Below are 21,036 nucleotides of genomic sequence, written 5' to 3' on the forward strand. Positions count from 1 at the left end.
TGTACCTGACATGAAGCTCCATCACAGGAGGATAATCAGACAGTAGAGCAGTCAGAACCACCAAACCCTCCACTGATGAGCAGCTGTCATTAATGCTGAGAAAAGATTGTAAAACATCAGCTAAATGCTGCTGGGTTTTATGTGCAGGTATAGCAAAGTGCACAGCAAGCACAACACAAACAATTGATTTCTTTTAAAACCTAGTCTTACATGAGCTTGTCAGTAATGCTGAACTTTGGCAAAAACTCAGTCAGTGTCCTTAAAATGTCTTCATCCCACTGGCCTCCAGACAGACTAGAGTGCAAAGACATACAGTAAAACAGCCACACACATTGACAGGCCTTTGGCTAGCATTCATTTACCAATGTAATATGCACACAGTGTAGTTTGCAGATTGTTCAACTACTTTAGCAGAGGGAAAACAGTAAGTCAATAACTAGTGCATTGTTGCTATTCTATTCATTACTGATGTTGTCTGTGTCATCTGCTCTGAATAGGTTTTTCTAATTATGAAGGTGTGTACTTATGAAATCTTACTCTAGGACAGACAGCGCAGGGCATCGAGCCAAGGATTCAGCAAGTTTCTGCATCTCCGACTTGTTCCAATTCTGGTTCAGCAAGCTGGAGAAAAATGACACCATCATAATGCAAACGTCCATGATACAAAAAACCTCAAAAATACTAAACTGTGACATTTAGAGTCACATTTAAATCAACATCCATTGTGGACTTGCTACATGTATATCTTTGTACTACATTGTTGATGCTCAATAAACATTTAAAAAAAAAAAATTAAAACTAAAAAAATAAATCAACATCCACATAAACGTCCTTTCTAGTCACGATCTTTTGAAGCCAAAAAAAACCAAACAAACAAAAGAAAACAGTAAAGGTGAATGCACATTTGGCTGACACCCATTTAAAGGTGCAAAGTTCATCAAGGAAACTGGCAAATCTCTGTGGTAAGGCAGTTACGGTAAACTGACTTGTTTGTTTCATATCTTACCTGATTGTTGATTCAAGTATAGATTTATGGCTGTAGAGCGGAAAATATAAATATATCAGAATTTTACTATGTTCATTTTATTGCTTTATTTAGTTTATAAGCATAAAAGTCACCTGTTCATATCTGACTTTTGGAAGAAAGTTACTGTCAAGTCTTTGATCCCCCTGCAAAGAAAAAGAACCTGGACTGGAGTACACGTTTATGACACACTTATGTTTACCTGGTCTTGTCATTATAACTTCATCAATAGCAATCAGCTACTTTGAATTTCAGGAATCTCAAATCTCTATGACTGAGAAAATATTAATAGTGCAGTGAGCATTACTGACAAAAGCGAGTTAAAATGTGTGTAATTTTTATTTCTTTTAAACAACAATCCGTGTGCCATAACTGTGCCTTAACCGCCACTTCGTGTGCATGTGTGTGTGGTCTTACTCTGCATGAACATGTTGGATGTTCAAACATGAAGACATCGTTTTAATAAGACAGTCGACTGCATTCAGGGTTGTGCTGTTTCGTCCCAGCCTACAAAGAAGCACACACACATATGATCACCACACAAAGTCTTCTGCATTGTTAAGTACAGACGAGTCTTTGCATTAGAAATGTGAGAACTTACGCTACATTCGAAAGGTTTTGTAGTTTGGTAAAAATCTCTGCAATGCGACTGATTCCTTCATCCCTCAAATTGTTGTCACTTACGCTGAAAAAACCCCCCCAGAAGAAAAATGAGCAGAAACTTTAAGCTCAGCATTATTAAAAGCATCTGGATAATCGAGCAGTAAGCTAATCGTGCACTATATTGAACAACAGAAGATATACTTGATATCAGTGATGTGTGGACACTCCTGAAGACCAGAGGCCAAACTAGCTGCTCCAGTAGCAGTCAGGCTGGCACCAGAAAACCTTGTGAACACAAACGCAAACAGGTAATTATTGTCGTTAAGGGACAATTACCTTTAATATATTTTTCGCAGGAATAAAGCAACGATATAAAACATACTCTAGTTTTCGCAGGGATGTGAATTTAGGCAAAACAGACGACAACTTCTCAGCAAACTTGTCCCCATATTTGCGGCTGTGAAAACTGTAAGGACACATAGTGAATTATTCATAAGGAAGCATCAGATTAGAAACTGCAAAAAGAAAAACAATCAGTTCAAAGCCTCAATTTAAAACAAACAAACTGCTTTTTACCAGCATCTCTATAGTTGATAGAATATTTCTTGATGCTGCTATGTTTTTAATTACAAATTATTATCTAAGCCGCCAGGTGGGAAATTCCAATGCTTAATCTTTTCTTGAATGTAGTATTTTAATTAAAGAGGATAAAACAGACTCGGATTCCCAGAATCATAATATGAGATGAGATCTATTTGTTTAAATGTCAGTGTGAATGTCTGAACATAACTAAATAAGGAGGCATTCAAATATATAAAAAATGGTAACTCTTTCTTAAAGAGGTGGTGACAGAGACAGATTTCTGTGACGCAGGGAATCAAACTAGATTCACAGACTACAAACTGAAAGCCAAAGTAAGGTTTATAGGAGCTTTGGAGTTGTAACCTGTAATCTCTTTTAACCCTGTATAATATTTGATACATGAGATTTTGAGACCTCTATATCATCAGCATGTTTCTAAAAAAAAATAAAAAATGAAACCTCATACATGGAAACTGTTATTTATTGATTTTTTTAATTGTCAGCATTTGTCCAATTTGTCAAATTAAAAGAAAATCAAATGTCTGGCATTAATCCATGCTTCAGGCTTTACAGGGTTAATAATTCACTCTATGTAATCCAGAATAAACTGGAACTAAATCCCCGTGACAGAGGTAATTTGATGGGATTGAACACCGGTTATATCACGTTTGCTTTACTTGTATAATTTGTACAGGGTTTGGGGGTTTACAGCAGTTTTCTGAATTATAATTTTCACATTTCTAAATCATATAATGACGGATAGTTTATTACATGTACCAACAGTATTGTTAGTGTTTTACATGTGGATGATAACAACTTTTTTTTCACTCAATAGTCTTTTCATTGGCTGCCTTCCAGGTGGCTTTTCTTGCACATGCTTTCTCTCACACTGTATACTCTCTGGTGTTTGGAGCCCATCTGGTTCTATGTATGGGTGGTCTCTATTTGTCATGTCCAAAATGAAATAAGAAATATGTGCCGGTATTCTTTTTGTTTTCATATTTGTCAAGATCAAGAACCGGGTACTGGGTTTAGGATTAAGAGTTGGATGACTGCCCAAATAAAAAATCTAGTTTAATAGCTTACTTGTGCCTGGGTGAGATAAAGTATACACATGAAATAATTATGGTGTAACTATGTGAGAACTGTAGAGAACAGCTGATAAGTTCTGCTTGCACCCTTGACTGTTCACTAGTTCTAGTCTGCACAGGAGGATCGAACCACTGTCAGTAAAACAACATTTTCTGCTCACCACAGCTGTAAATATCTATTTCAGGTACCTTCTGCATCTTGTCAACAAGATATTTTCTGTGTATAGAGTTCCTACGCTGCTGTTCTGAACATACTTATAGACTGCTGTGTACAGTCACATTTTTCCTCATTCTAATTTTCCAAGTTATCATTACAGTTTATGACTTGTATACTTATATACTGGTTCTCTTTATAACCACAAGCAGATGTACTGGTGTTCGTAATAAAATTGAGGTTTCGGTTTGTTTTACACACACATTAATGAGCTATCACTGCAGCACTTTTTCAGACACTGTCTCGCTTTACTTTTAATGTCTGAGCTGAAATCTTTATGGTCAATGCAACTTTATTTGATACCAAGATATCTTAGTTTCACAATATGTACAGGTTACGCTATATTTGTCATTAAATTCTTGTTTCGGATAAGGAAAACATCAGGAAGAGCAACTAAGGAGGGATAGCTTTCCCGCTAGACAGACATTAGATGTTAGTGTGCATAATTACATAAAATTAACAATAAAGATGTTTCAACTTTCAGAATTAGGCAGTATAAACAGATGACTAACACAATGTGACATGACAACGTGCAGCTTACAGATTTCGCTAAACAGATAGGCCCCGTCCCACCCACTCTTCAAGACATGCAAGTGCAAACTTGTGTGGAAAAACATTCTTTTTCGAGTTGATAAAGAAATACTTTCAAAGAATCAGTGGTTGTGTTTTTGCAGTTGAGTCCAGACTATTTTCTGTCTTCTTGTAACAAGAATACTGAGCTCATTCACTGTCACTGTATGACAGGTGGCCAGTCAGCTGAGGAATGTCAAAGGCAAAGCTGCAGCTCTATTAACAACAACATTCACTGCTGCTGTGTGACTAGTCCTCTCTCTGCATGTCCGTGGGCTAAACATGGGTTTTATAATTTCTGACAGATCAACACCGTCCATTTCAACACTCTCATGTGTCACAATGATGGCTTTCCAATGGTCCTATAGTGCATTCCCACAAATATCATATTAATAACCCTGTGAAACCTTTTCAAATAAATGCTGACCTGTAAGATTTAACATATCCAGGATGGTACAGTAATATAATAAAAACCCTTGTCTCAAAATCAAAATAAACTTTTGTATTCTAATTAATAGTTTATTTTTGCTAGTTTTATTTAGGTTAGCTAAAAAAAATTACACGTAGGTTTCTGGAGGGTTTTTGTTACATTTTAACTACTGTAACTCGTAAACATCTGTGTAGCCTCACCTGAGGTTATGAATGCCCTGACACCTGGCCAGAACTATTAAACACTCCAGCTCCATGGAGCACGCTCCGAAGTCCAGACCGATGTCATTATGATCGGCTGAATTAACTACGAAAGCCAGAGCTTCGATATCATTCGGTAACAGCCAGATGTTGCGCAGCTCCAGTTTGGGTCTCACACCAAAAACCTGCTTGGCGAGTTGGTGGTTCTGGCTCTCCTGAACACTGTGGCAAAGCTGGAGTATCTGGCAAAATATAGCAAAGAAAAGATCAGTAACAAAGAGACAGAAAATATAATCTGTTTCCTGTTTTTCATTCTACCTTTGGTCCGGTCAGAGTGTTACTGTTACACATGGTTTTGAGCAATGTCAGAACAAGGTCTTGCCGTTTCTGGACCCAACTTTGGGCTCTGCCAGAAACCTTGGCTAACTCAACCAGGGCTGGAGTGCATTCTGAGGAAGCCAGACCGCAAACATAGAGGTACAGTGAGTCAGTGAAGACCGTCTTCTGGTCTGATTTGGTTGTCCAGCGAGTTTTCAGACTGAATCTGAGGATATAATGAGAGGAAAGTCAACTTCTGAATTATGATGCAAATTAAAGCATGTTACAACACTGTCCAGATGATAGTTTCAACACTCTTCTGGGAGATGTGAATAATAATAATATGACCTGGCATACTTTGAAATACAATAAATAATATTATTTTAAGATTTAACAGGTAGGACAAAAACAAACAACTTCTACAGTGCAGCCTACAAAGCAAACAGAGTGGGAAGAAAGCACAGTACACCAGTTTGAATTAGAGATGGCACGATACCACTTTTTTATGTCCGATACCGATACCGATATCATAAATTTGGATATCTGCCGATACCGATATGAATCCGATATAGTGTTTTTTAATCAACAAAACTGTTTTTTAAAATATCTTGCTGCATTTTGCAAGTCTGCAAGTTCATACTCAAGTTTAAAACAACAACTACACTAAAGCTATTCTGTTATACCTGTATACAAAAAAAATATTTCATAGTTCAGCAATACTGATCAATCTAATAAACTTAGACCTACACCATCCTCCCTATCAGTGGCGGCTCCTGAAAAAAATCTCAGGGGGGGCAATTTTTATGATATCGACTAAAATGACCCATTTAACCCTTTAAGACCTACCATAGAACCAAGTTCGCCAGAGCTTATATTATATTTTTACATGCTGTGGAGCCATTTTTGGGAGCATTTCAAGTTGCTATACATCAATACAACCATTATAGCCCAAACTTTAATAATATGTCTGCATTAGGTGCATAGTAATTACATAAATTGCAAAAAAGTGCAATAAACTACAAAAAAATTGAAAATCGTTTTTGTTTTTTTAACATATATTTCTAGTTAGAGAAATTTAAGAGGCTTATCCCTCAAAACTGTAAATACAAAAAAGTTACACAAACTAGTTTCCCACCACAGGAAATTTATTTTGAGTGTCTTCATAGTTTTATTTTTGAAATACACCAATTTTTATATACTGCAGGAAAAACAAAAATAAATATTATAGTGCAAATTTGCAAAATAACAGCATATGCATCAAAATAAACTATTTCCAGCAGTGCAATATGAGTCTTAAGCATCCCAGAAACGACACAGAAAGTCATAAAGTCAAACATAACTTTTTAAAACACATAACAAGTAAAACACAAGCTCATAAGGCCTCGATCGTAAAAAACTACATTTCCGCAAAATGACGTCACTTCCGGTTTCGGGCAGGTCATGCGGTCATGTGATAGTTCGCGCTGATGGACGTAGGAAGTGTTACAAACAGCTGATGGATCGGCGAAGCGTGTTTCTGGAATATCATGTTTTTGTTGCTGCAAGTGATTTTTATGCAGTTTTTGCAAAGTTATATGTGGAAGGAAACTGTGACCGAGGACAAGCTGATGGCATAAGATGTAAGTACAACTCCTCCAGTTTCATATGCAAAAAAAATTATTGCGCTAGCTTACTTGGTTGCAGAGCTACCGGGATTTAAAAATAGTTACGCAAAACAGAGCGTGCCCGCTCCGATCGGCTGTAAAGGGTTAATGAGTACATCAAACAACACAATTTTAATTTAAATTTAAAATGAACAACCATATTCTGGCCATTTGTATAGATTTGTAAAAATGAACATGAACAGATTTTTTTTTTTTTTTTTGAATGAATGAAAAATAACTATTGAAAACAACAACTGTAAACTGATTGGGGGGGTGGGCTAAATGCGTCCCCGCATTGCTAGCTCAAAAGCACCACAAAACTTAATACAATCGATGATTTTAGATAAAATATGACGGTTTTTATCTACCTCTTCGTTGTGCCTTCTTAAAGCAATCCGATGTCCATCATCTAGCTGCGCCGCTATGCTAGTTTTCCCTAGCACAGCTAGCTTTACACTGTTGTCCATATGAACTCGTGAGCTTTCATGTTTCTTGATTCGTTCGGAGAGGTGCTTTAAGTCGGTTTGTCCAGATTGTGTCCACGTCAAATCACACTTGTCACTTTTGAACAGTATGCACGGGAAACAAAAAAGTGCATTAGCTGTTCCACAGCCTGTCAGCCACGACTTGCGCTGGAACCAACTCCGACAAAAAGTCCTGTTGTATGCTTTTGACTTCTCCTTCGTTGCCTGGGTTAGTTGAATTTCGGGCTTGTCAGGTCCCAACTCTTTAACTTGCAGTTTTTCTGCCATTGTCCTTCTGGCAAAAGGGTAGGTTAGAAGCGATAACTCTGACCTTATAGCTCACTTAGGCTACTGACTGAGGTAAAATTCTAGAACAGCAAATCTTCGCGCGTTTTCTGCAGGGGCGCAATTTTAAGCGCCCCCAAACCATTTAATTCAGCGACGCTGATAGGTCAAATATTTATTATTTTCCCCTGGCAACCATTTAATGATAGGCTATTTCGCTGCATATCAAGGGCGCTTTGACGAGCGCCCCAGAAGAAGAAAAACACCGTTTGTTGGTTGAACTTTAATGAGTCAGCTGGTGAAAATGTTAAAATACGCCTGGCTGTATATGGGCACACACATAGTAAAACTATCATTGATGAATTTTTTAAAAATATATATTTTTACTCCTCCACATTTGGGGGGGCGGAGCCCGAGCGCCCCCTATGGGCCAGCCGCCACTGCTCCCTATTCTGCTATTTTAAAGAGTACTTAGCGTAAATATTAAGCAACCTAACTAATAGGGTTCCAACTCCCAGCAACAACAAAAATAAATAAATAAAAAATAAGGAACCACCCCTCACGCGCCACCTCATGATGCTTAATCGACGTAATCAACCTTAATTTGATGCAGTGTGAAAAAAAATGCACAGAAATCAATTATTTTTCAAGAAATATTAAATAGATTCAACATCTTTCTTCAACAAAATTGCAGACTGCACAGATGGTACCTTCCCAAAGTAAAAAGTACTATAGCTTACTAGGGTATATATATTAGACTTAATAGTCACTATATACAGTAATTGACTTCTATTCATTTTACATCAAATTAAAACTTTGGGTGTCAGATAATTATTTATTAAAAGCTCGACATTTTAAATGAGAATAAGAAAGAAAAGTATGTCTTTGTGCCCCCTTTTCCCTGTTCATGCCCTATCGGCCCCCCTGGCTAAACTTTGCTAGATCCGCCCCTGCACAGTTACCAGCGTCAGCTACGTAGAAAAAGATCCTGGTGTAGAAAGAAATATTAAATAAATTCTAACAACAGCTTATCAAGCTTAAACGTTCTGCTGTTGTTCAGCCGCTGGTTTCCTCTTTCTGGTGCAAAGTGGGCCAAAAACAAACAAGAGAGAGGACTCGCGACAGAAAAGCCGATCAGCTGATCATTTAAGCAGTTTCACGATTGAAGTAGCAGCCGGAGAGCGAGAGGCAGTCGCTTGTTAAGCTTAACGCAGGAATGCTTTACAAACATTCAGAGATGGACTTACACACTTGCTTTACTTCTCTCGGGGATAACTTTGTCAGAGATGAAATGCCAGGTTGCTAGCGAAGCTCCAAATGCTATCCAGACCACCGACAGGTCCGGCATGCCACAGCTGCTCTATCACGTGATGCATACTGCTCCGACTGCTAACGTTCTGAGGTGAGTTACGGCGTGTTGCAAGTTTTGCGAGGTGCTTTCGTGATATTTAATGGATCGGATTACATTTTTTATTTTTCTCCGATATCCGATCCAGTAATTTAGGTCAGTATCGGACCGATACCGATACGTAATATCGGATCGGTCCATCTCTAGTTTGAATGGTTTGCATCTTTTCTTCTGTTCAGGTGCATTAATTTTACTACATTCCCCAAATGCTCACGGAATGAAACACAACAAAACGTCAAAGCCAGAACTGAACTAGTCATTTTGCAGCTGCCTGACTGATTTCAAACCAGACGCCTCCAGAACCTCACTCAGAAACATGTGAAATCAAAGGGTTAAATGAGGAAGTGTGAGCAAACAGACCTGTTATCTAATCATTTAAGGAACTGGGTATGGGTGAGGTCCTTTTTGCAATCCACCTTGTCAACTAAATATGATTAAAGTGTGAACAAATCCATATCACACATCAAAAAAATGTAGTGATTCTTTAGGGGAAACAATGTGAGATTTATTAAAATACAGCTGTATGAATAGATTTCATGGTGTTGTAAACCTGAGTGCTGCAGCAATTAAAAAAGCAATTAATTAATTAAAATTTAAGTCATTAATGAATGCGTGCCCCCTGTTTAAATACTCTAAAGCACAAGTTACTGTGTCGTGGCTGCAGTTATTTAAAAAAGTCCTAGAGAAGGAGCTTCAAGTCTATATATGTTTGGACATATGAGAATGGATCTGAAGCTGAAAAGGGGATGGAAGATGAGCTCTATAAGGGAAGGGTGCAATTTGGATGTCAGAGGGTGGAGCTTAGCATCTGTGGGCTCTGATGCAATTAAATTCCTGCTTTTAAAATGACTCGTGATAAAAACAACATCCTTTCACAAAAGAATAAATAAATCCATGAAGCTGCATTGTCATTTTTAGAGGAAGCAGTAGCATGTGGTGGAGTACAACCCGGGGTTGTGATATATGTTAAACTACATGTAGCCACACACAAGAGGCCTCTTAGCGAGTGACTGTGGTCGCCTGCTGCTTAGTTATGTCAGCTGTGCCATATTTCAATTTCAGTGCCCCCACCTTTGTACAGTCTCACAGACTCTCGCAGTGTGATTTGAGCCGTCACTTTATGCCTACATCAGTGTTTTCTGATGTAAGGACTAAGGACAAATATGTCTCGTACTGTAGCGTGCTTAACTCGCACAGCTCAGGTTGCTTCCATGGCAGAGTTATTCCTGGTATACCGTGTGACTTTACATAGTCAAATTCCATCTTGCTTTCTTCCACATATTCTAAATGAGATTCATTAATTAACTGTTGAATCTTTAAATATATTCATCATGATTCTGCTGTGTGTGTGAGCTTCTCTTTTAGCTTAGGCGACAAACTTTTGTTTCCACAGCTTTTCAAACACTCCATCACACACTAGTGTCTACCTGATCTGAAAGGAACTTATCTATTTCGGGACCAGGCAGAGACTGCCCAGCACCAAGTTGGGAGGACAGGTGTACACAGAAGCGTCATTCAGCTAGGGCAGCAACAAGAAAGGTGACCGTATTTAGGACATTTTGTTCATTTGGTTAATTAACAAAATTGTTTCCAGGATGTAAATTTGCGGATAATTTAATCAATCAATGTGTAATAATGTCGTGAATGTTATACTGTTATCTGTCATTTGAATTTGTCCCTCACCAGTGAGAGAGTAAAGTGCAGGGGTTACTGTGTATGTGCCGGTAGACTAAAATAGTATCTGGCTATTTTATTAGGTACACCTTCCCAATTCTGATACTTGGTCAGAACTTCAGCAGGTCATCTTGACCGTGTTTTGATGCCAAAAGTAGAGAGCTTCTGCCGTGTGACTCCGTAGTTTCTCCATCAGGTGGGCTATATAACCTAAACAGGTCTTAACACTGCAATCATCTTAAAAATTACACCCATATTTCTCTCCATTTGGCTTCCTTACCTCTTCTTAAGCTGTGCGTCATTAACATCATTACTAGTCATGATTCTCAGTGCAGCTAAAAACTCCTGCACTGTCAGATGAATGAAGCAGTAGGCATTGGCAAGTATCCCGTCCTGACGTCTGAGCTCCACCTAACAGCAGGTAAGTAATTATGTTATTATTAATAATATCTTACAAACATGACAAGTCATCTAAAGGGACAACCTTTATCTACCCTTACTCTGTTTACTACACACAGCCCTATCTATGCCCACTGTAAGGAAACACAAATAACTTTTGCCCACTAAGCAAATCTATTAATAGTATCAATAGTATAAATAGCATGCAAACACTCGACAACAAGGATTTTGTGGACATTCACAGATATGAGGAGGACATTAATGCATGCATTCATGTCTGACCTGTGATAAGAGTCCTATTTTCAATGAAAACTTTAAAACCTCCTGTGGAATCTCTTCTTTCAAAAAGAGTATCTTGCTTTCCTCTAAGCCTCTCCAAGCCAGCTGGCTCAGCTCACACAGCTCCGATTGATACTGACTCAGAATGGTCAGTGTGGTGACAGCACTGCACGGAAAGACAGAAAACAGAGATAATCCATAAACTGAAGCATGACGCGTTTTTTGCTACACTGGTGCTTTCTTTTCTAAATAGTCATTTTTTTAATTACTTTATATTTTTTGAAATATAATGTTCAAGATGGTGATACACTAGAGTGAGTTCACAGCTCCGTCTCTACCTGTGAGGAAATCTTTTAGTTTTTGGCTTGCCATCTCCTCCGTGGTTAGGGGCTCGGCTAAGAAATGAGGCCAGAACAGTGAGGTAGACCTGAGTTAGGGTGGCGGGGACTTGGAGTGAAGTGGGAGTCAGCTGAGGTCTGCCATTTGTTCCATCCATTATTACATCTTTGCTCCCTTTTCTTTTTCCATCCTCTTGTTTCCTTTGTGCAGGGTTTCCTCTTCTATTGCCCTCCTCCCCTCTGGCTTCTCTTGACATCTGTGCTCCTTCTGCTTCCTGAGCATCTGTCCTTGCCTTACTTCCTTTTTCGTCAGGCATCGGTGCTCCTCCTGTGTCTTTATCTCTACACTGCAGCAGTAAATGCTCAAGACAGATGCAGCAGATGTTGCATAGGGCAGGAATGGAAGACATGGCGAGGAGGTGTCGACTGGAGAGAAGGAGCTGTGCTGCCTGCTCTCTAAGAGCTACATCTGCTGGGTGTAAATGATGATTAAACTAGTTAAAGACAACATACATTTAAGATAGATGTGCACAAGAATTTTATTTATTATTTTTACACCAATTTTTTCATGTTAGTAATGCAGCTATTACGCATGAGGTCCTGTTTTATGTGGAAATTACTCATTTCTACTAGTTTGAAAGTCTAAATTTTAGCAATTTGCCAGTTATACCTGGATACAGGTGCTGGTTTGCAGGTCTAAATGAGCAAATATAGCACTGCAAAAAATGTAGATAATCCCAGATTAGGGTTATTTACATAAGATACTGCCAACAAGTAAAATAAACATGCAAGTTCAAACTTGGCTGATATTTATGTGAGTCTTGAAACCCACAGCAACCATAACTGAAGAGAAAATAAAAAATGCAGACAAGTGTCAAGTAAGAGTCAAAGAGAAAGCGAGAAAAAATATCAGAGACAACTTTGGCTGTGGGGAAAGAGAGAGTTAGATGTTTTCAAGAAATGAATATGCAGCAAAAATCTGATGTCCAGAAAACCATATTTTATCAGTTAATACAAAAAAGTAGTAATAAGTGAATTATTCCTTTTTTTTCTAACTTGATATAATTGTATTGCCTTGATTATATATACTAAGCACCAACTTCCACAGAGAAAAATTAAGTTAATACAGAAGAGCCAAAAACAACACTTCCTCAAAGCTTTACAGAAATAAATAAAACAAATAAAATAATTAAATAAAGCCCAACAACAATGTAAATACAAGTAAATAAAGTTTTCACCTTTTGCACCAAAGAAGTTGTCTACATACTCCTTGATCTCATCCTGGTCCCAGCCCAGCAGCTGGCCTACTTTATCTGAAATGCCATCCAAATCTATAAGATCCCGTACACGACAGGTGACCAGCACAGTGCTTCCTGGAAGAATCTGGCGATTTAGCAACCCTGAGATGAGGTCTGCGACAGGCAGAGGATCTTCTAAGTGCAGCGGTTTCCTCTGCACTTCTTGTCTGCTGAGTTTGCCGTGAAACTCATCATAGCCATCCAGTACCCAACAGCTTTGCTCTGGATTAGTAAGGAGGTAGTCGATAATGGCTCTCTGTTCAAATGAAGAATACGTTTAGAAGCAGTTGAATTTCACACCTGTAGTTTGTTTACTCTGGCCCAAATCAGCTGATGAGTTCATAAAACTGTAGCCCTTTTCCCATGGATTCATTTTTTTTCTTACACAAACACAACTCTGATCTTCAATTTACATTCATTTTACCACTAATATGATATGATATTCTGTCACATCCCAGAGTGCAAAGCATAACTAACTATGTGAAGGGGTTTAGCTCAAACCAGATTTTGATTTAAATGAAATGCATCCCTATGTTTAGTATCACAAATGTACTGTTTTATAACAAGTATTACTCAAGCATTACGTGCGTACCTTTGCATCTTCTCCCCCAGTTGGAGGGAGGTAGTACTGGAAAAGCAGCTCTGATAGTGAAAGAGGGTGTGACAGTAGGTTGAGCTGACGAAACTCCAGCAGGACAAACACAAAGGATGAAGGGATAGGACCCTGGATGAGATGGAGAGGAGAACAATTGGCAGAGGAAAAAAGTCATATCAAATTCTGTTTGCACAGCTTAGGTAGTTTCACAAATGTGAAAGTTGTAAAACGCATTCATTGGCTCCAGAAGAAACGTGTTTGCAGTGGAAAAATGGCTGAACAAGTAGCTGCCTGATAGTAGCAGGAGTATCTTTACTTTTATTCTTAATGCACCAAATTGATAATTTATTGATTAGGTTTTTCCAGTAAACAATGAGAATGCAGAGTTTGGATCATCTGCAACTTCTGCAAGGTCAGTGATGGTTCCTAAGCCTACAGCATACTCTAATAATGATAACCACAGTAAATACAGTATGGATACAGTATGGAAATAAAGCTGCTCTATGTTTTTATAACACTAGCATGCAAATTCTGGGACAATGGCTCTTCCTTTATTCCTCTGAATACAAATAAGACCAGCACTAGCCATACAGATGAACATAGAACATGTCTGATAACGCAAATAATTATAAATGTTGACAAAAAGTGAACTTACTAATCCACTAGCCCACTGCTGTCCTAAACAGGATGTTAGCAGAGTTTTTCCTGATCCAGTCTGGCCCACCAGAACTGTCACTTTACCCATACATCCCTGGAGGAACGTCTCCAACGTCACTCTGGACTCCAAATACCCGTAATCCCCATCGGGCTCTGAGTTTGGTGAGAAAGATGTGAGGTGTGCAGCAGACTTCAAATATTCATGATTAGGTAAGTTTACATGAAAAGCTTAGAACATACAAAACTGCTATGATTTTATTTCTTTGTGCACCACAAGATACTTTTAAAAAATCCCTTTATTTAAAAAAAAGCCCAATCATCAACTGGTACAATTAGAGGAAGTCTTGCTGACCTGGTGTTCTGCCCCCTCTGTCTGCTGAGCCAGGGGTTTGATCAGGTCTGTCTCTGCTTCTGTTTGCCGCTCTTGGGCTGACCCATACATTCTCCAGCTGGACCTCCCTCACCAGGCCAGCTGTGAGTCGCTCCCATCTCTTCAGCAGGAATTTCTTCACTTCACTGATGTACTGCTCCCAGTGATCTGTGGGTGGAACCCATTATAAAAGTTAGAAGTGAATAACACAGATAATCTCTTTACAGTGCGATTGTATTGCTTAAAAATGTCAGCCCTGGGTTTCAGGTTGATCTTATTTTGATATCTAAGACATAGGCCCGCTCTGATGACATCAGCTTCCCGCAGTGTACAATAATTGCTCAACTACATGAAGCAGCACAACTAAATGCTAAACTAAAGACTTCCTCATCAATTTCAACTGATTATCTGTGGGATGATGTGTAACACTCATCCACGTAAGCCCAATTTCCCTATCCCCTACATACAACATAAAAACAATTCGCCACCAACACAGTGATGCTAGATACCACAGAGTTCATACAGGGAGTGCAGAATTATTAGGCAAGTTGTATTTTTGAGGAATAATTTTATTATTGAACAACAACCATGTTCTCAATGAACCCAAAAAACTCATTAATATCAAAGCTGAATGTTTTTGGAAGTAGTTTTAGTTTGTTTTTAGTTTTAGCTATTTTAGGGGGATATCTGTGTGTGCAGGTGACTATTACTGTGCATAATTATTAGGCAGCTTAACAAAAAACAAATATATACCCATTTCAATTATTTATTTTTACCAGTGAAACCAATATAACATCTCCACATTCACAAATATACATTTCTGACATTCAAAAACAAAACAAAAACAAATCAGCGACCAATATAGCCACCTTTCTTTGCAAGGACACTCAAAAGCCTGCCATCCATGGATTCTGTCAGTGTTTTGATCTGTTCACCATCAACATTGCGTGCAGCAGCAACCACAGCCTCCCAGACACTGTTCAGAGAGGTGTACTGTTTTCCCTCCTTGTAAATCTCACATTTGATGATGGACCACAGGTTCTCAATGGGGTTCAGATCAGGTGAACAAGGTGGCCATGTCATTAGTTTTTCTTCTTTTATACCCTTTCTTGCCAGCCACGCTGTGGAGTACTTGGACGTGTGTGATGGAGCATTGTCCTGCATGAAAATCATGTTTTTCTTGAAGGATGCAGACTTCTTCCTGTACCACTGCTTGAAGAAGGTGTCTTCCAGAAACTGGCAGTAGGACTGGGAGTTGAGCTTGACTCCATCCTCAACCCGAAAAGGCCCCACAAGCTCATCTTTGATGATACCAGCCCAAACCAGTACTCCACCTCCACCTTGCTGGCGTCTGAGTCGGACTGGAGCTCTCTGCCCTTTACCAATCCAGCCACGGGCCCATCCATCTGGCCCATCAAGACTCACTCTCATTTCATCAGTCCATAAAACCTTAGAAAAACCAGTCTTGAGATATTTCTTGGCCCAGTCTTGACGTTTCAGCTTGTGTGTCTTGTTCAGTGGTGGTCGTCTTTCAGCCTTTCTTACCTTGGCCATGTCTCTGAGTATTGCACACCTTGTGCTTTTGGGCACTCCAGTGATGTTGCAGCTCTGAAATATGGCCAAACTGGTGGCAAGTGGCATCTTGGCAGCTGCACGCTCGACTTTTCTCAGTTCATGGGCAGTTATTTTGCGCCTTGGTTTTTCCACACGCTTCTTGCGACCCTGTTGACTATTTTGAATGAAACGCTTGATTGTTCGATGATCACGCTTCAGAAGCTTTGCAATTTTGAGACTGCTGCATCCCTCTGCAAGATATCTCACTATTTTTGACTTTTCTGAGCCTGTCAAGTCCTTCTTTTGACCCATTTTGCCAAAGAAAACGACGTTGCCTAATAATTATGCACACCTGATATAGGGTGTTGATGTCATTAGACCACACCCCTTCTCATTACAGAGATGCATATCACCTAATATGCTTAATTGGTAGTAGGCTTTCGAGCCTATACAGCTTGGAGTAAGACAACATGCATGAAGAGGATGATGTGGACAAAATACTCATTTGCCTAATAATTCTGCACTCCCTGTAGGTCCATGTGTCAAAGGGGCAGAGCTTTTTTGGCAGCACAGGCTTTACTGCCAAGATAAGGCAAAGGGTTTGAGTGCTAAAAAAGTGATAAGTCCTTTAAAACTTTAACCTAAATTAGCAATACCACCATGCTGGATTAATTATTGTGAGAACTAGATAGGTACTGGAAATTTTCCAAGATGGATCCCAGTCTTTCCACTGTCAGCTGCACACTTACTGTATTGTGTTTTAACTCTTCCTAGTTTCTTATCATAAACTCTTGTTTTTGTTTTTATTAATAAATCAATGAATTAAATATTTCTCTTTGTTGGTTTGTGTGATGGTCTGAATGTAGCTGTAACGCATGAATAATTAAAAGTCACATGTGTATCCTACCGATCCGTGGGCGCTTGATGAGCCGCTGCTCTAAAGATGTTACAGCAGGCCTAGAACTTTCACAACCGTCTGCAATACAGAAGCCACAGAAAACATACAGTGCATGAAAACCCTGCAGAAAAGTATAACATGCCAAAAAAATGAATGCAATAAAGTGTGTTGCAAGACGTTCAAATATTCTGTAGCTACACCTCTTAAACCTTCCTATCAGTTTTGAAATGATCTACACACCAATAACGCAAAAAAATAAAATGCTGGGGGAATCCCAAAGTGAAACGAACGAATAAGTCACGTACATTTTTTGATACATGCAAACCTATTTACAACAATCTTAAGCTTTTGGTTTCACTTTTCCCCTGAGTGTGTTTTCTTTGAGCCTTTACTGTAAACTAAACTGAGCTAATACAAGTGATTGCTGAAATAAATGAGAAAAATTAAAAAACTAATTTAAGCTTTTCTAAAAAGAGAAAGAAAGAGGCATAACTATTGAGTGGCTGTAGAATGGTTATAGTGGTATTGTCACCATCAGGGTAGTAGAGGTGGGAATCACCATACATCCCACAACACGATATTATCACAATACTTAACGCACGATATGATATTATTGCAATTTTTAAAAAAGATTTCTGATATTCAGATTCTGTACATAAAGGTAAACCTTATCAATATTCATTTTATCTAATATCAAAGTCTCACACTCAGTCTTTCTCTCATGTCAGTCAGTTTTATTGTTGACAAACTGAACGGTTTGTATTACAGTCTAGTCCAACTTAACTGAATGCAACCATCTGGTACAATTATAGCTATTCTGAACTATGCAATTTATGAAAACTATGCAGCCCATTCAGCAACTGAAGAATTTGAAAGTAAATTAAAACAAAATATAATTTTACATTAAATAAAAAAAGTTTTAAACTTAATTAAAATAAAACATGTCTTAAATTAAAATAAGTAAACTGTCATGTTTATTGCTGCCAAAAAAAAAGTTAAACACATTTGGACAGTGTCAGGATTCTTGCTCAGAAAAAGGATCAACATGCTCTGAAGTCAGAGCATGTTCCAGTCCACAAAAACTTTTTTTGTAACAAAATATCGATTTCTGCTGTCCCTGTATCGATACATTATTAGCAAACAAAATATCACGATACTACACAGTATCGATTTCCCCCCCCACCCCTACAGGGTAGTGATGGTTGTTTTGCAGCCGTGGGTGATAAATGAAGACTATACTGCTCAAAAATGAAGGGAACACAGGTAAATATCAGTACAAACCATTGTGAACCTATTTCACCTGCTTTGGTGTAAAACACCAGTGAGGGGGAACCGGAGCAGCAACAACTAGGGAATGGTTTTGCAGGTGATGGAGAAACTACTGCTCTCTCCTTATCCCTCCTGACTGATTTTCCTCTAGCTCTGCTTTTTGCTGTTGAACTTGTCACTGCTGATTACCTGAGACAGTACCTGCATCCCATTAAGGTTCACAGGTCATCACAAAAAGGTTTGTCACCCAGCACAGTTATAAAACTGTGAGGAGATACCAGGAGACGGGCCATTAGAAGAGTAGAGCAGGACAGGGCACTAGAAGGCCATCAACCCAACAGCAGTAGCAGGAGGAACACAGCTAGACCCCTAAAAAATAACCTCCATGGACCAAACTGTCAGAAACAGACTCCACAAGATAGGCATCACCTCTACTATCTTGAGACGGGGCTGGAAGGCACAGCAAACTTTTTTGTGATAGCACATTGACATGGCACACTGGAGGAGCAAAAGTAACTCTTACAACCTGCATGGGCTGCAGGTGCTATCTCATGCTTCCAGCAAAGACAACGACACCAGCTAAAAGAGTCAGTCAAGAAGTATAAGGAGACAACAATGGTCTGCAAAACCAATTGCGAAACTATTTCCTCTTCTGAGATCATCTTGCTGTTGCCACTCCAGTGCACCTCATGTCACTTTCAATTACACTAAAGCAGCTAAAATGGATTCACAATAGTTGAACCTTCCAAAATGGGCAGATTGGTATCCCCGAAATTTAACTGACTTTGTGTTATACTACTGTGATTACATTTTACTTTTACTTTATTTTTACTTAGAAAAATAAAGCGTATGAGAATTCAAAAACATTAACATCTGATGAATTTCTTTTAGTGCCTCATTTTGGGTTTCATTATCATTTAATCTTGGCTCCTGATCTTATGGCTGAGCCACATTTTATTTGGAAGATGCTTTGGGTGTGCTCAGTAAACACACAAAACAAGCCAGAGAAATGTGACCCAATGTGGTCAGTCTGATGTAAAACCAAAAAAGAAAACACCAAATTATGGAAAATCACCTGCAGACTGCAAATATGTGCATTTATAGTAAGCTTAGAGGTTAGGTCAAGCACAAATAAAACTACAAATCTTTACATGCACATACACATCCACACAATTATTCTGTACACACAGATATGAGACAGTGGCAAACAGAGGTGGTCTACCTGTGTTTGCTAGAGACACGTCCTCTGCGGCTGGAGATGGTACATCATCAGCTAAACATTCAAGCACAAAGTCACACTGTTAGCCATGCAGATAAGCACAACTATAGTTACATTTGTAATTACTATGGTTAAATATATTTTATGTATTATTCAACTTCATGCTGTGAAAACATGACAACAAATGTCTCTATGGCTTTATGTAAATGTCATCTAAGTGACAACTTAGGGATACTAGAAAGGCTAAATGTAGTCCATCATGCCAACTACAAAAGAACCTCAAATAATGCAGCTCCTAAAAAATTTGTGACCCCAAAATAAGACCATTATATTCATAAAAAATGCTTGAAGCAACACCAAAACTATAGTAATAGTATTTAAAATACTCCAGTTATAATCTGTACAATAAAAAGGGATTCTGATGTCTGTGCCCCACATTTATAGTTGTGGTCAAAAGTTTACATACACTCATCATGGGAATAAGTGTATTAGCATTGGAATAAATAAAGTCGGCTAAGTGGAATTGCTTTCCTAAACCCTGCCCTCAACCCTACTGCAAATTTGTGGACTACACTTAAAAGCTGGTTCCATACCAGGACACCAACCTATTTAATATAAATCTGCCCAGTGGTCAAATATATACGAACCTCTATGTATACATTTGCTACTGTGTGGATTACAGAAGAGCAACCATAAATTAAAACCTCTGCCCCTAATTCTTTTTTTAAAACTTGACTAAATATAACAGATTAAGAGCTGAGCACACCAACCCTTATTCAACAGAAATTAGTGACCATTTATACTAAATTTGGTGATTCAACAAGTTTGTTAATACAGTAAAAGTTAGTTCATGCTGTCATAGTGTGTTACTTTGAAGAAAACTGCTGATGCTGTGGGTACTGTGGGGTTGATTTTTGGGTTCTTTCCGTATACAGTCAAATAAATGTAACCACTTCCATGTCAACCTCAGTGCTTATACCCTATTCTCCTCAGCAGGCAAACCTTTAACTGGTACTGTATGCATGAAACACGTATATTATGCATTTGCTCACCAAACAAAACTCTATTTTTAAGACTGCTTTAAATGATCTTTCACTTTGTTCTACTGTTTTGACAGAACAGAGGACCCAGACAAGTAAAGTAAACCTCAAAGTGAAAGTCACTGAGGATTGCAGTGCTTTGGTCCGGGACAAACACCAGTTTATACTCACTGTTGTCATATCCTGCCACTGACATGAGCCTCGACTCCAGAAGCATGGGAATGTTCTCACACGAGAAGCACACGCTCTGAAGGAAGTTACGGCATTTTCGAGCACTGGCTGACCTGAAGTAATCCAACATGGTTTTGATGAGTTCTGGCCTTCCTGCTGCAGAAGAGCTTGAGGGGTCAAGCTGATATTGGCGCCAAGCTTCACTGGGCATCATTTGACACAGCTCCATTATGACTGAGTGCGACTGACTGCTGAGGATGTGGAACAATTCAATGGAGTCCTGAGCCAAGACTGAGTTCACATTTTCATGGTCAGGGTTGACCTCCTCATCCATGGTCAGACTCCATCGGCTGATACAAATAAAGAGGGGGAGACACAAATAAAGTCACAATCTTACCTGTGAAATGCAGCTTTGACTGAAGGAAGCAAGTAGCAAACATGCA

General features: G+C 38.8%; 1 protein-coding gene across 6 annotated transcripts in view; it reads right to left on the reverse strand.

Annotated features, from left to right (window-relative positions):
• nlrc5 (NLR family, CARD domain containing 5) overlaps positions 1 to 21,036 on the reverse strand; it is a 48,059-nt gene that overhangs the window by 21,263 nt on the left and 5,760 nt on the right. For 4 of the 6 annotated variants that reach the window (XM_082540727.1, XM_082540731.1, XM_082540726.1 and 1 more), the window contains exons 2-22: positions 20,594 to 20,943; positions 19,386 to 19,436; positions 16,904 to 16,972; positions 14,425 to 14,610; positions 14,071 to 14,225; positions 13,413 to 13,544; positions 12,761 to 13,076; positions 11,523 to 11,994; positions 11,188 to 11,350; positions 10,787 to 10,917; positions 5,033 to 5,258; positions 4,715 to 4,956; positions 2,010 to 2,093; positions 1,829 to 1,912; positions 1,626 to 1,709; positions 1,442 to 1,531; positions 1,120 to 1,170; positions 1,007 to 1,036; positions 538 to 621; positions 211 to 294; positions 6 to 95 (exon numbers count right to left, since the gene is read on the reverse strand). In XM_082540727.1, the coding sequence (XP_082396853.1) occupies positions 6 to 95; positions 211 to 294; positions 538 to 621; positions 1,007 to 1,036; positions 1,120 to 1,170; positions 1,442 to 1,531; positions 1,626 to 1,709; positions 1,829 to 1,912; positions 2,010 to 2,093; positions 4,715 to 4,956; positions 5,033 to 5,258; positions 10,787 to 10,917; positions 11,188 to 11,350; positions 11,523 to 11,994; positions 12,761 to 13,076; positions 13,413 to 13,544; positions 14,071 to 14,225; positions 14,425 to 14,610; positions 16,904 to 16,972; positions 19,386 to 19,436; positions 20,594 to 20,927 (3,158 nt within the window). In that variant the 5' untranslated portion in view covers positions 20,928 to 20,943. The remainder of the gene's footprint in view (positions 1 to 5; positions 96 to 210; positions 295 to 537; positions 622 to 1,006; positions 1,037 to 1,119; positions 1,171 to 1,441; positions 1,532 to 1,625; positions 1,710 to 1,828; positions 1,913 to 2,009; positions 2,094 to 4,714; positions 4,957 to 5,032; positions 5,259 to 10,786; positions 10,918 to 11,187; positions 11,351 to 11,522; positions 11,995 to 12,760; positions 13,077 to 13,412; positions 13,545 to 14,070; positions 14,226 to 14,424; positions 14,611 to 16,903; positions 16,973 to 19,385; positions 19,437 to 20,593; positions 20,944 to 21,036) is intronic. The other 2 variants (XM_082540729.1, XM_082540730.1) reach the window with 2 other exon arrangements.

The sequence above is a fragment of the Aulonocara stuartgranti genome (assembly GCF_965226115.1).
Source record: "Aulonocara stuartgranti genome assembly, chromosome: 7".
Taxonomy (NCBI): Eukaryota; Metazoa; Chordata; class Actinopteri; order Cichliformes; family Cichlidae; genus Aulonocara; species Aulonocara stuartgranti.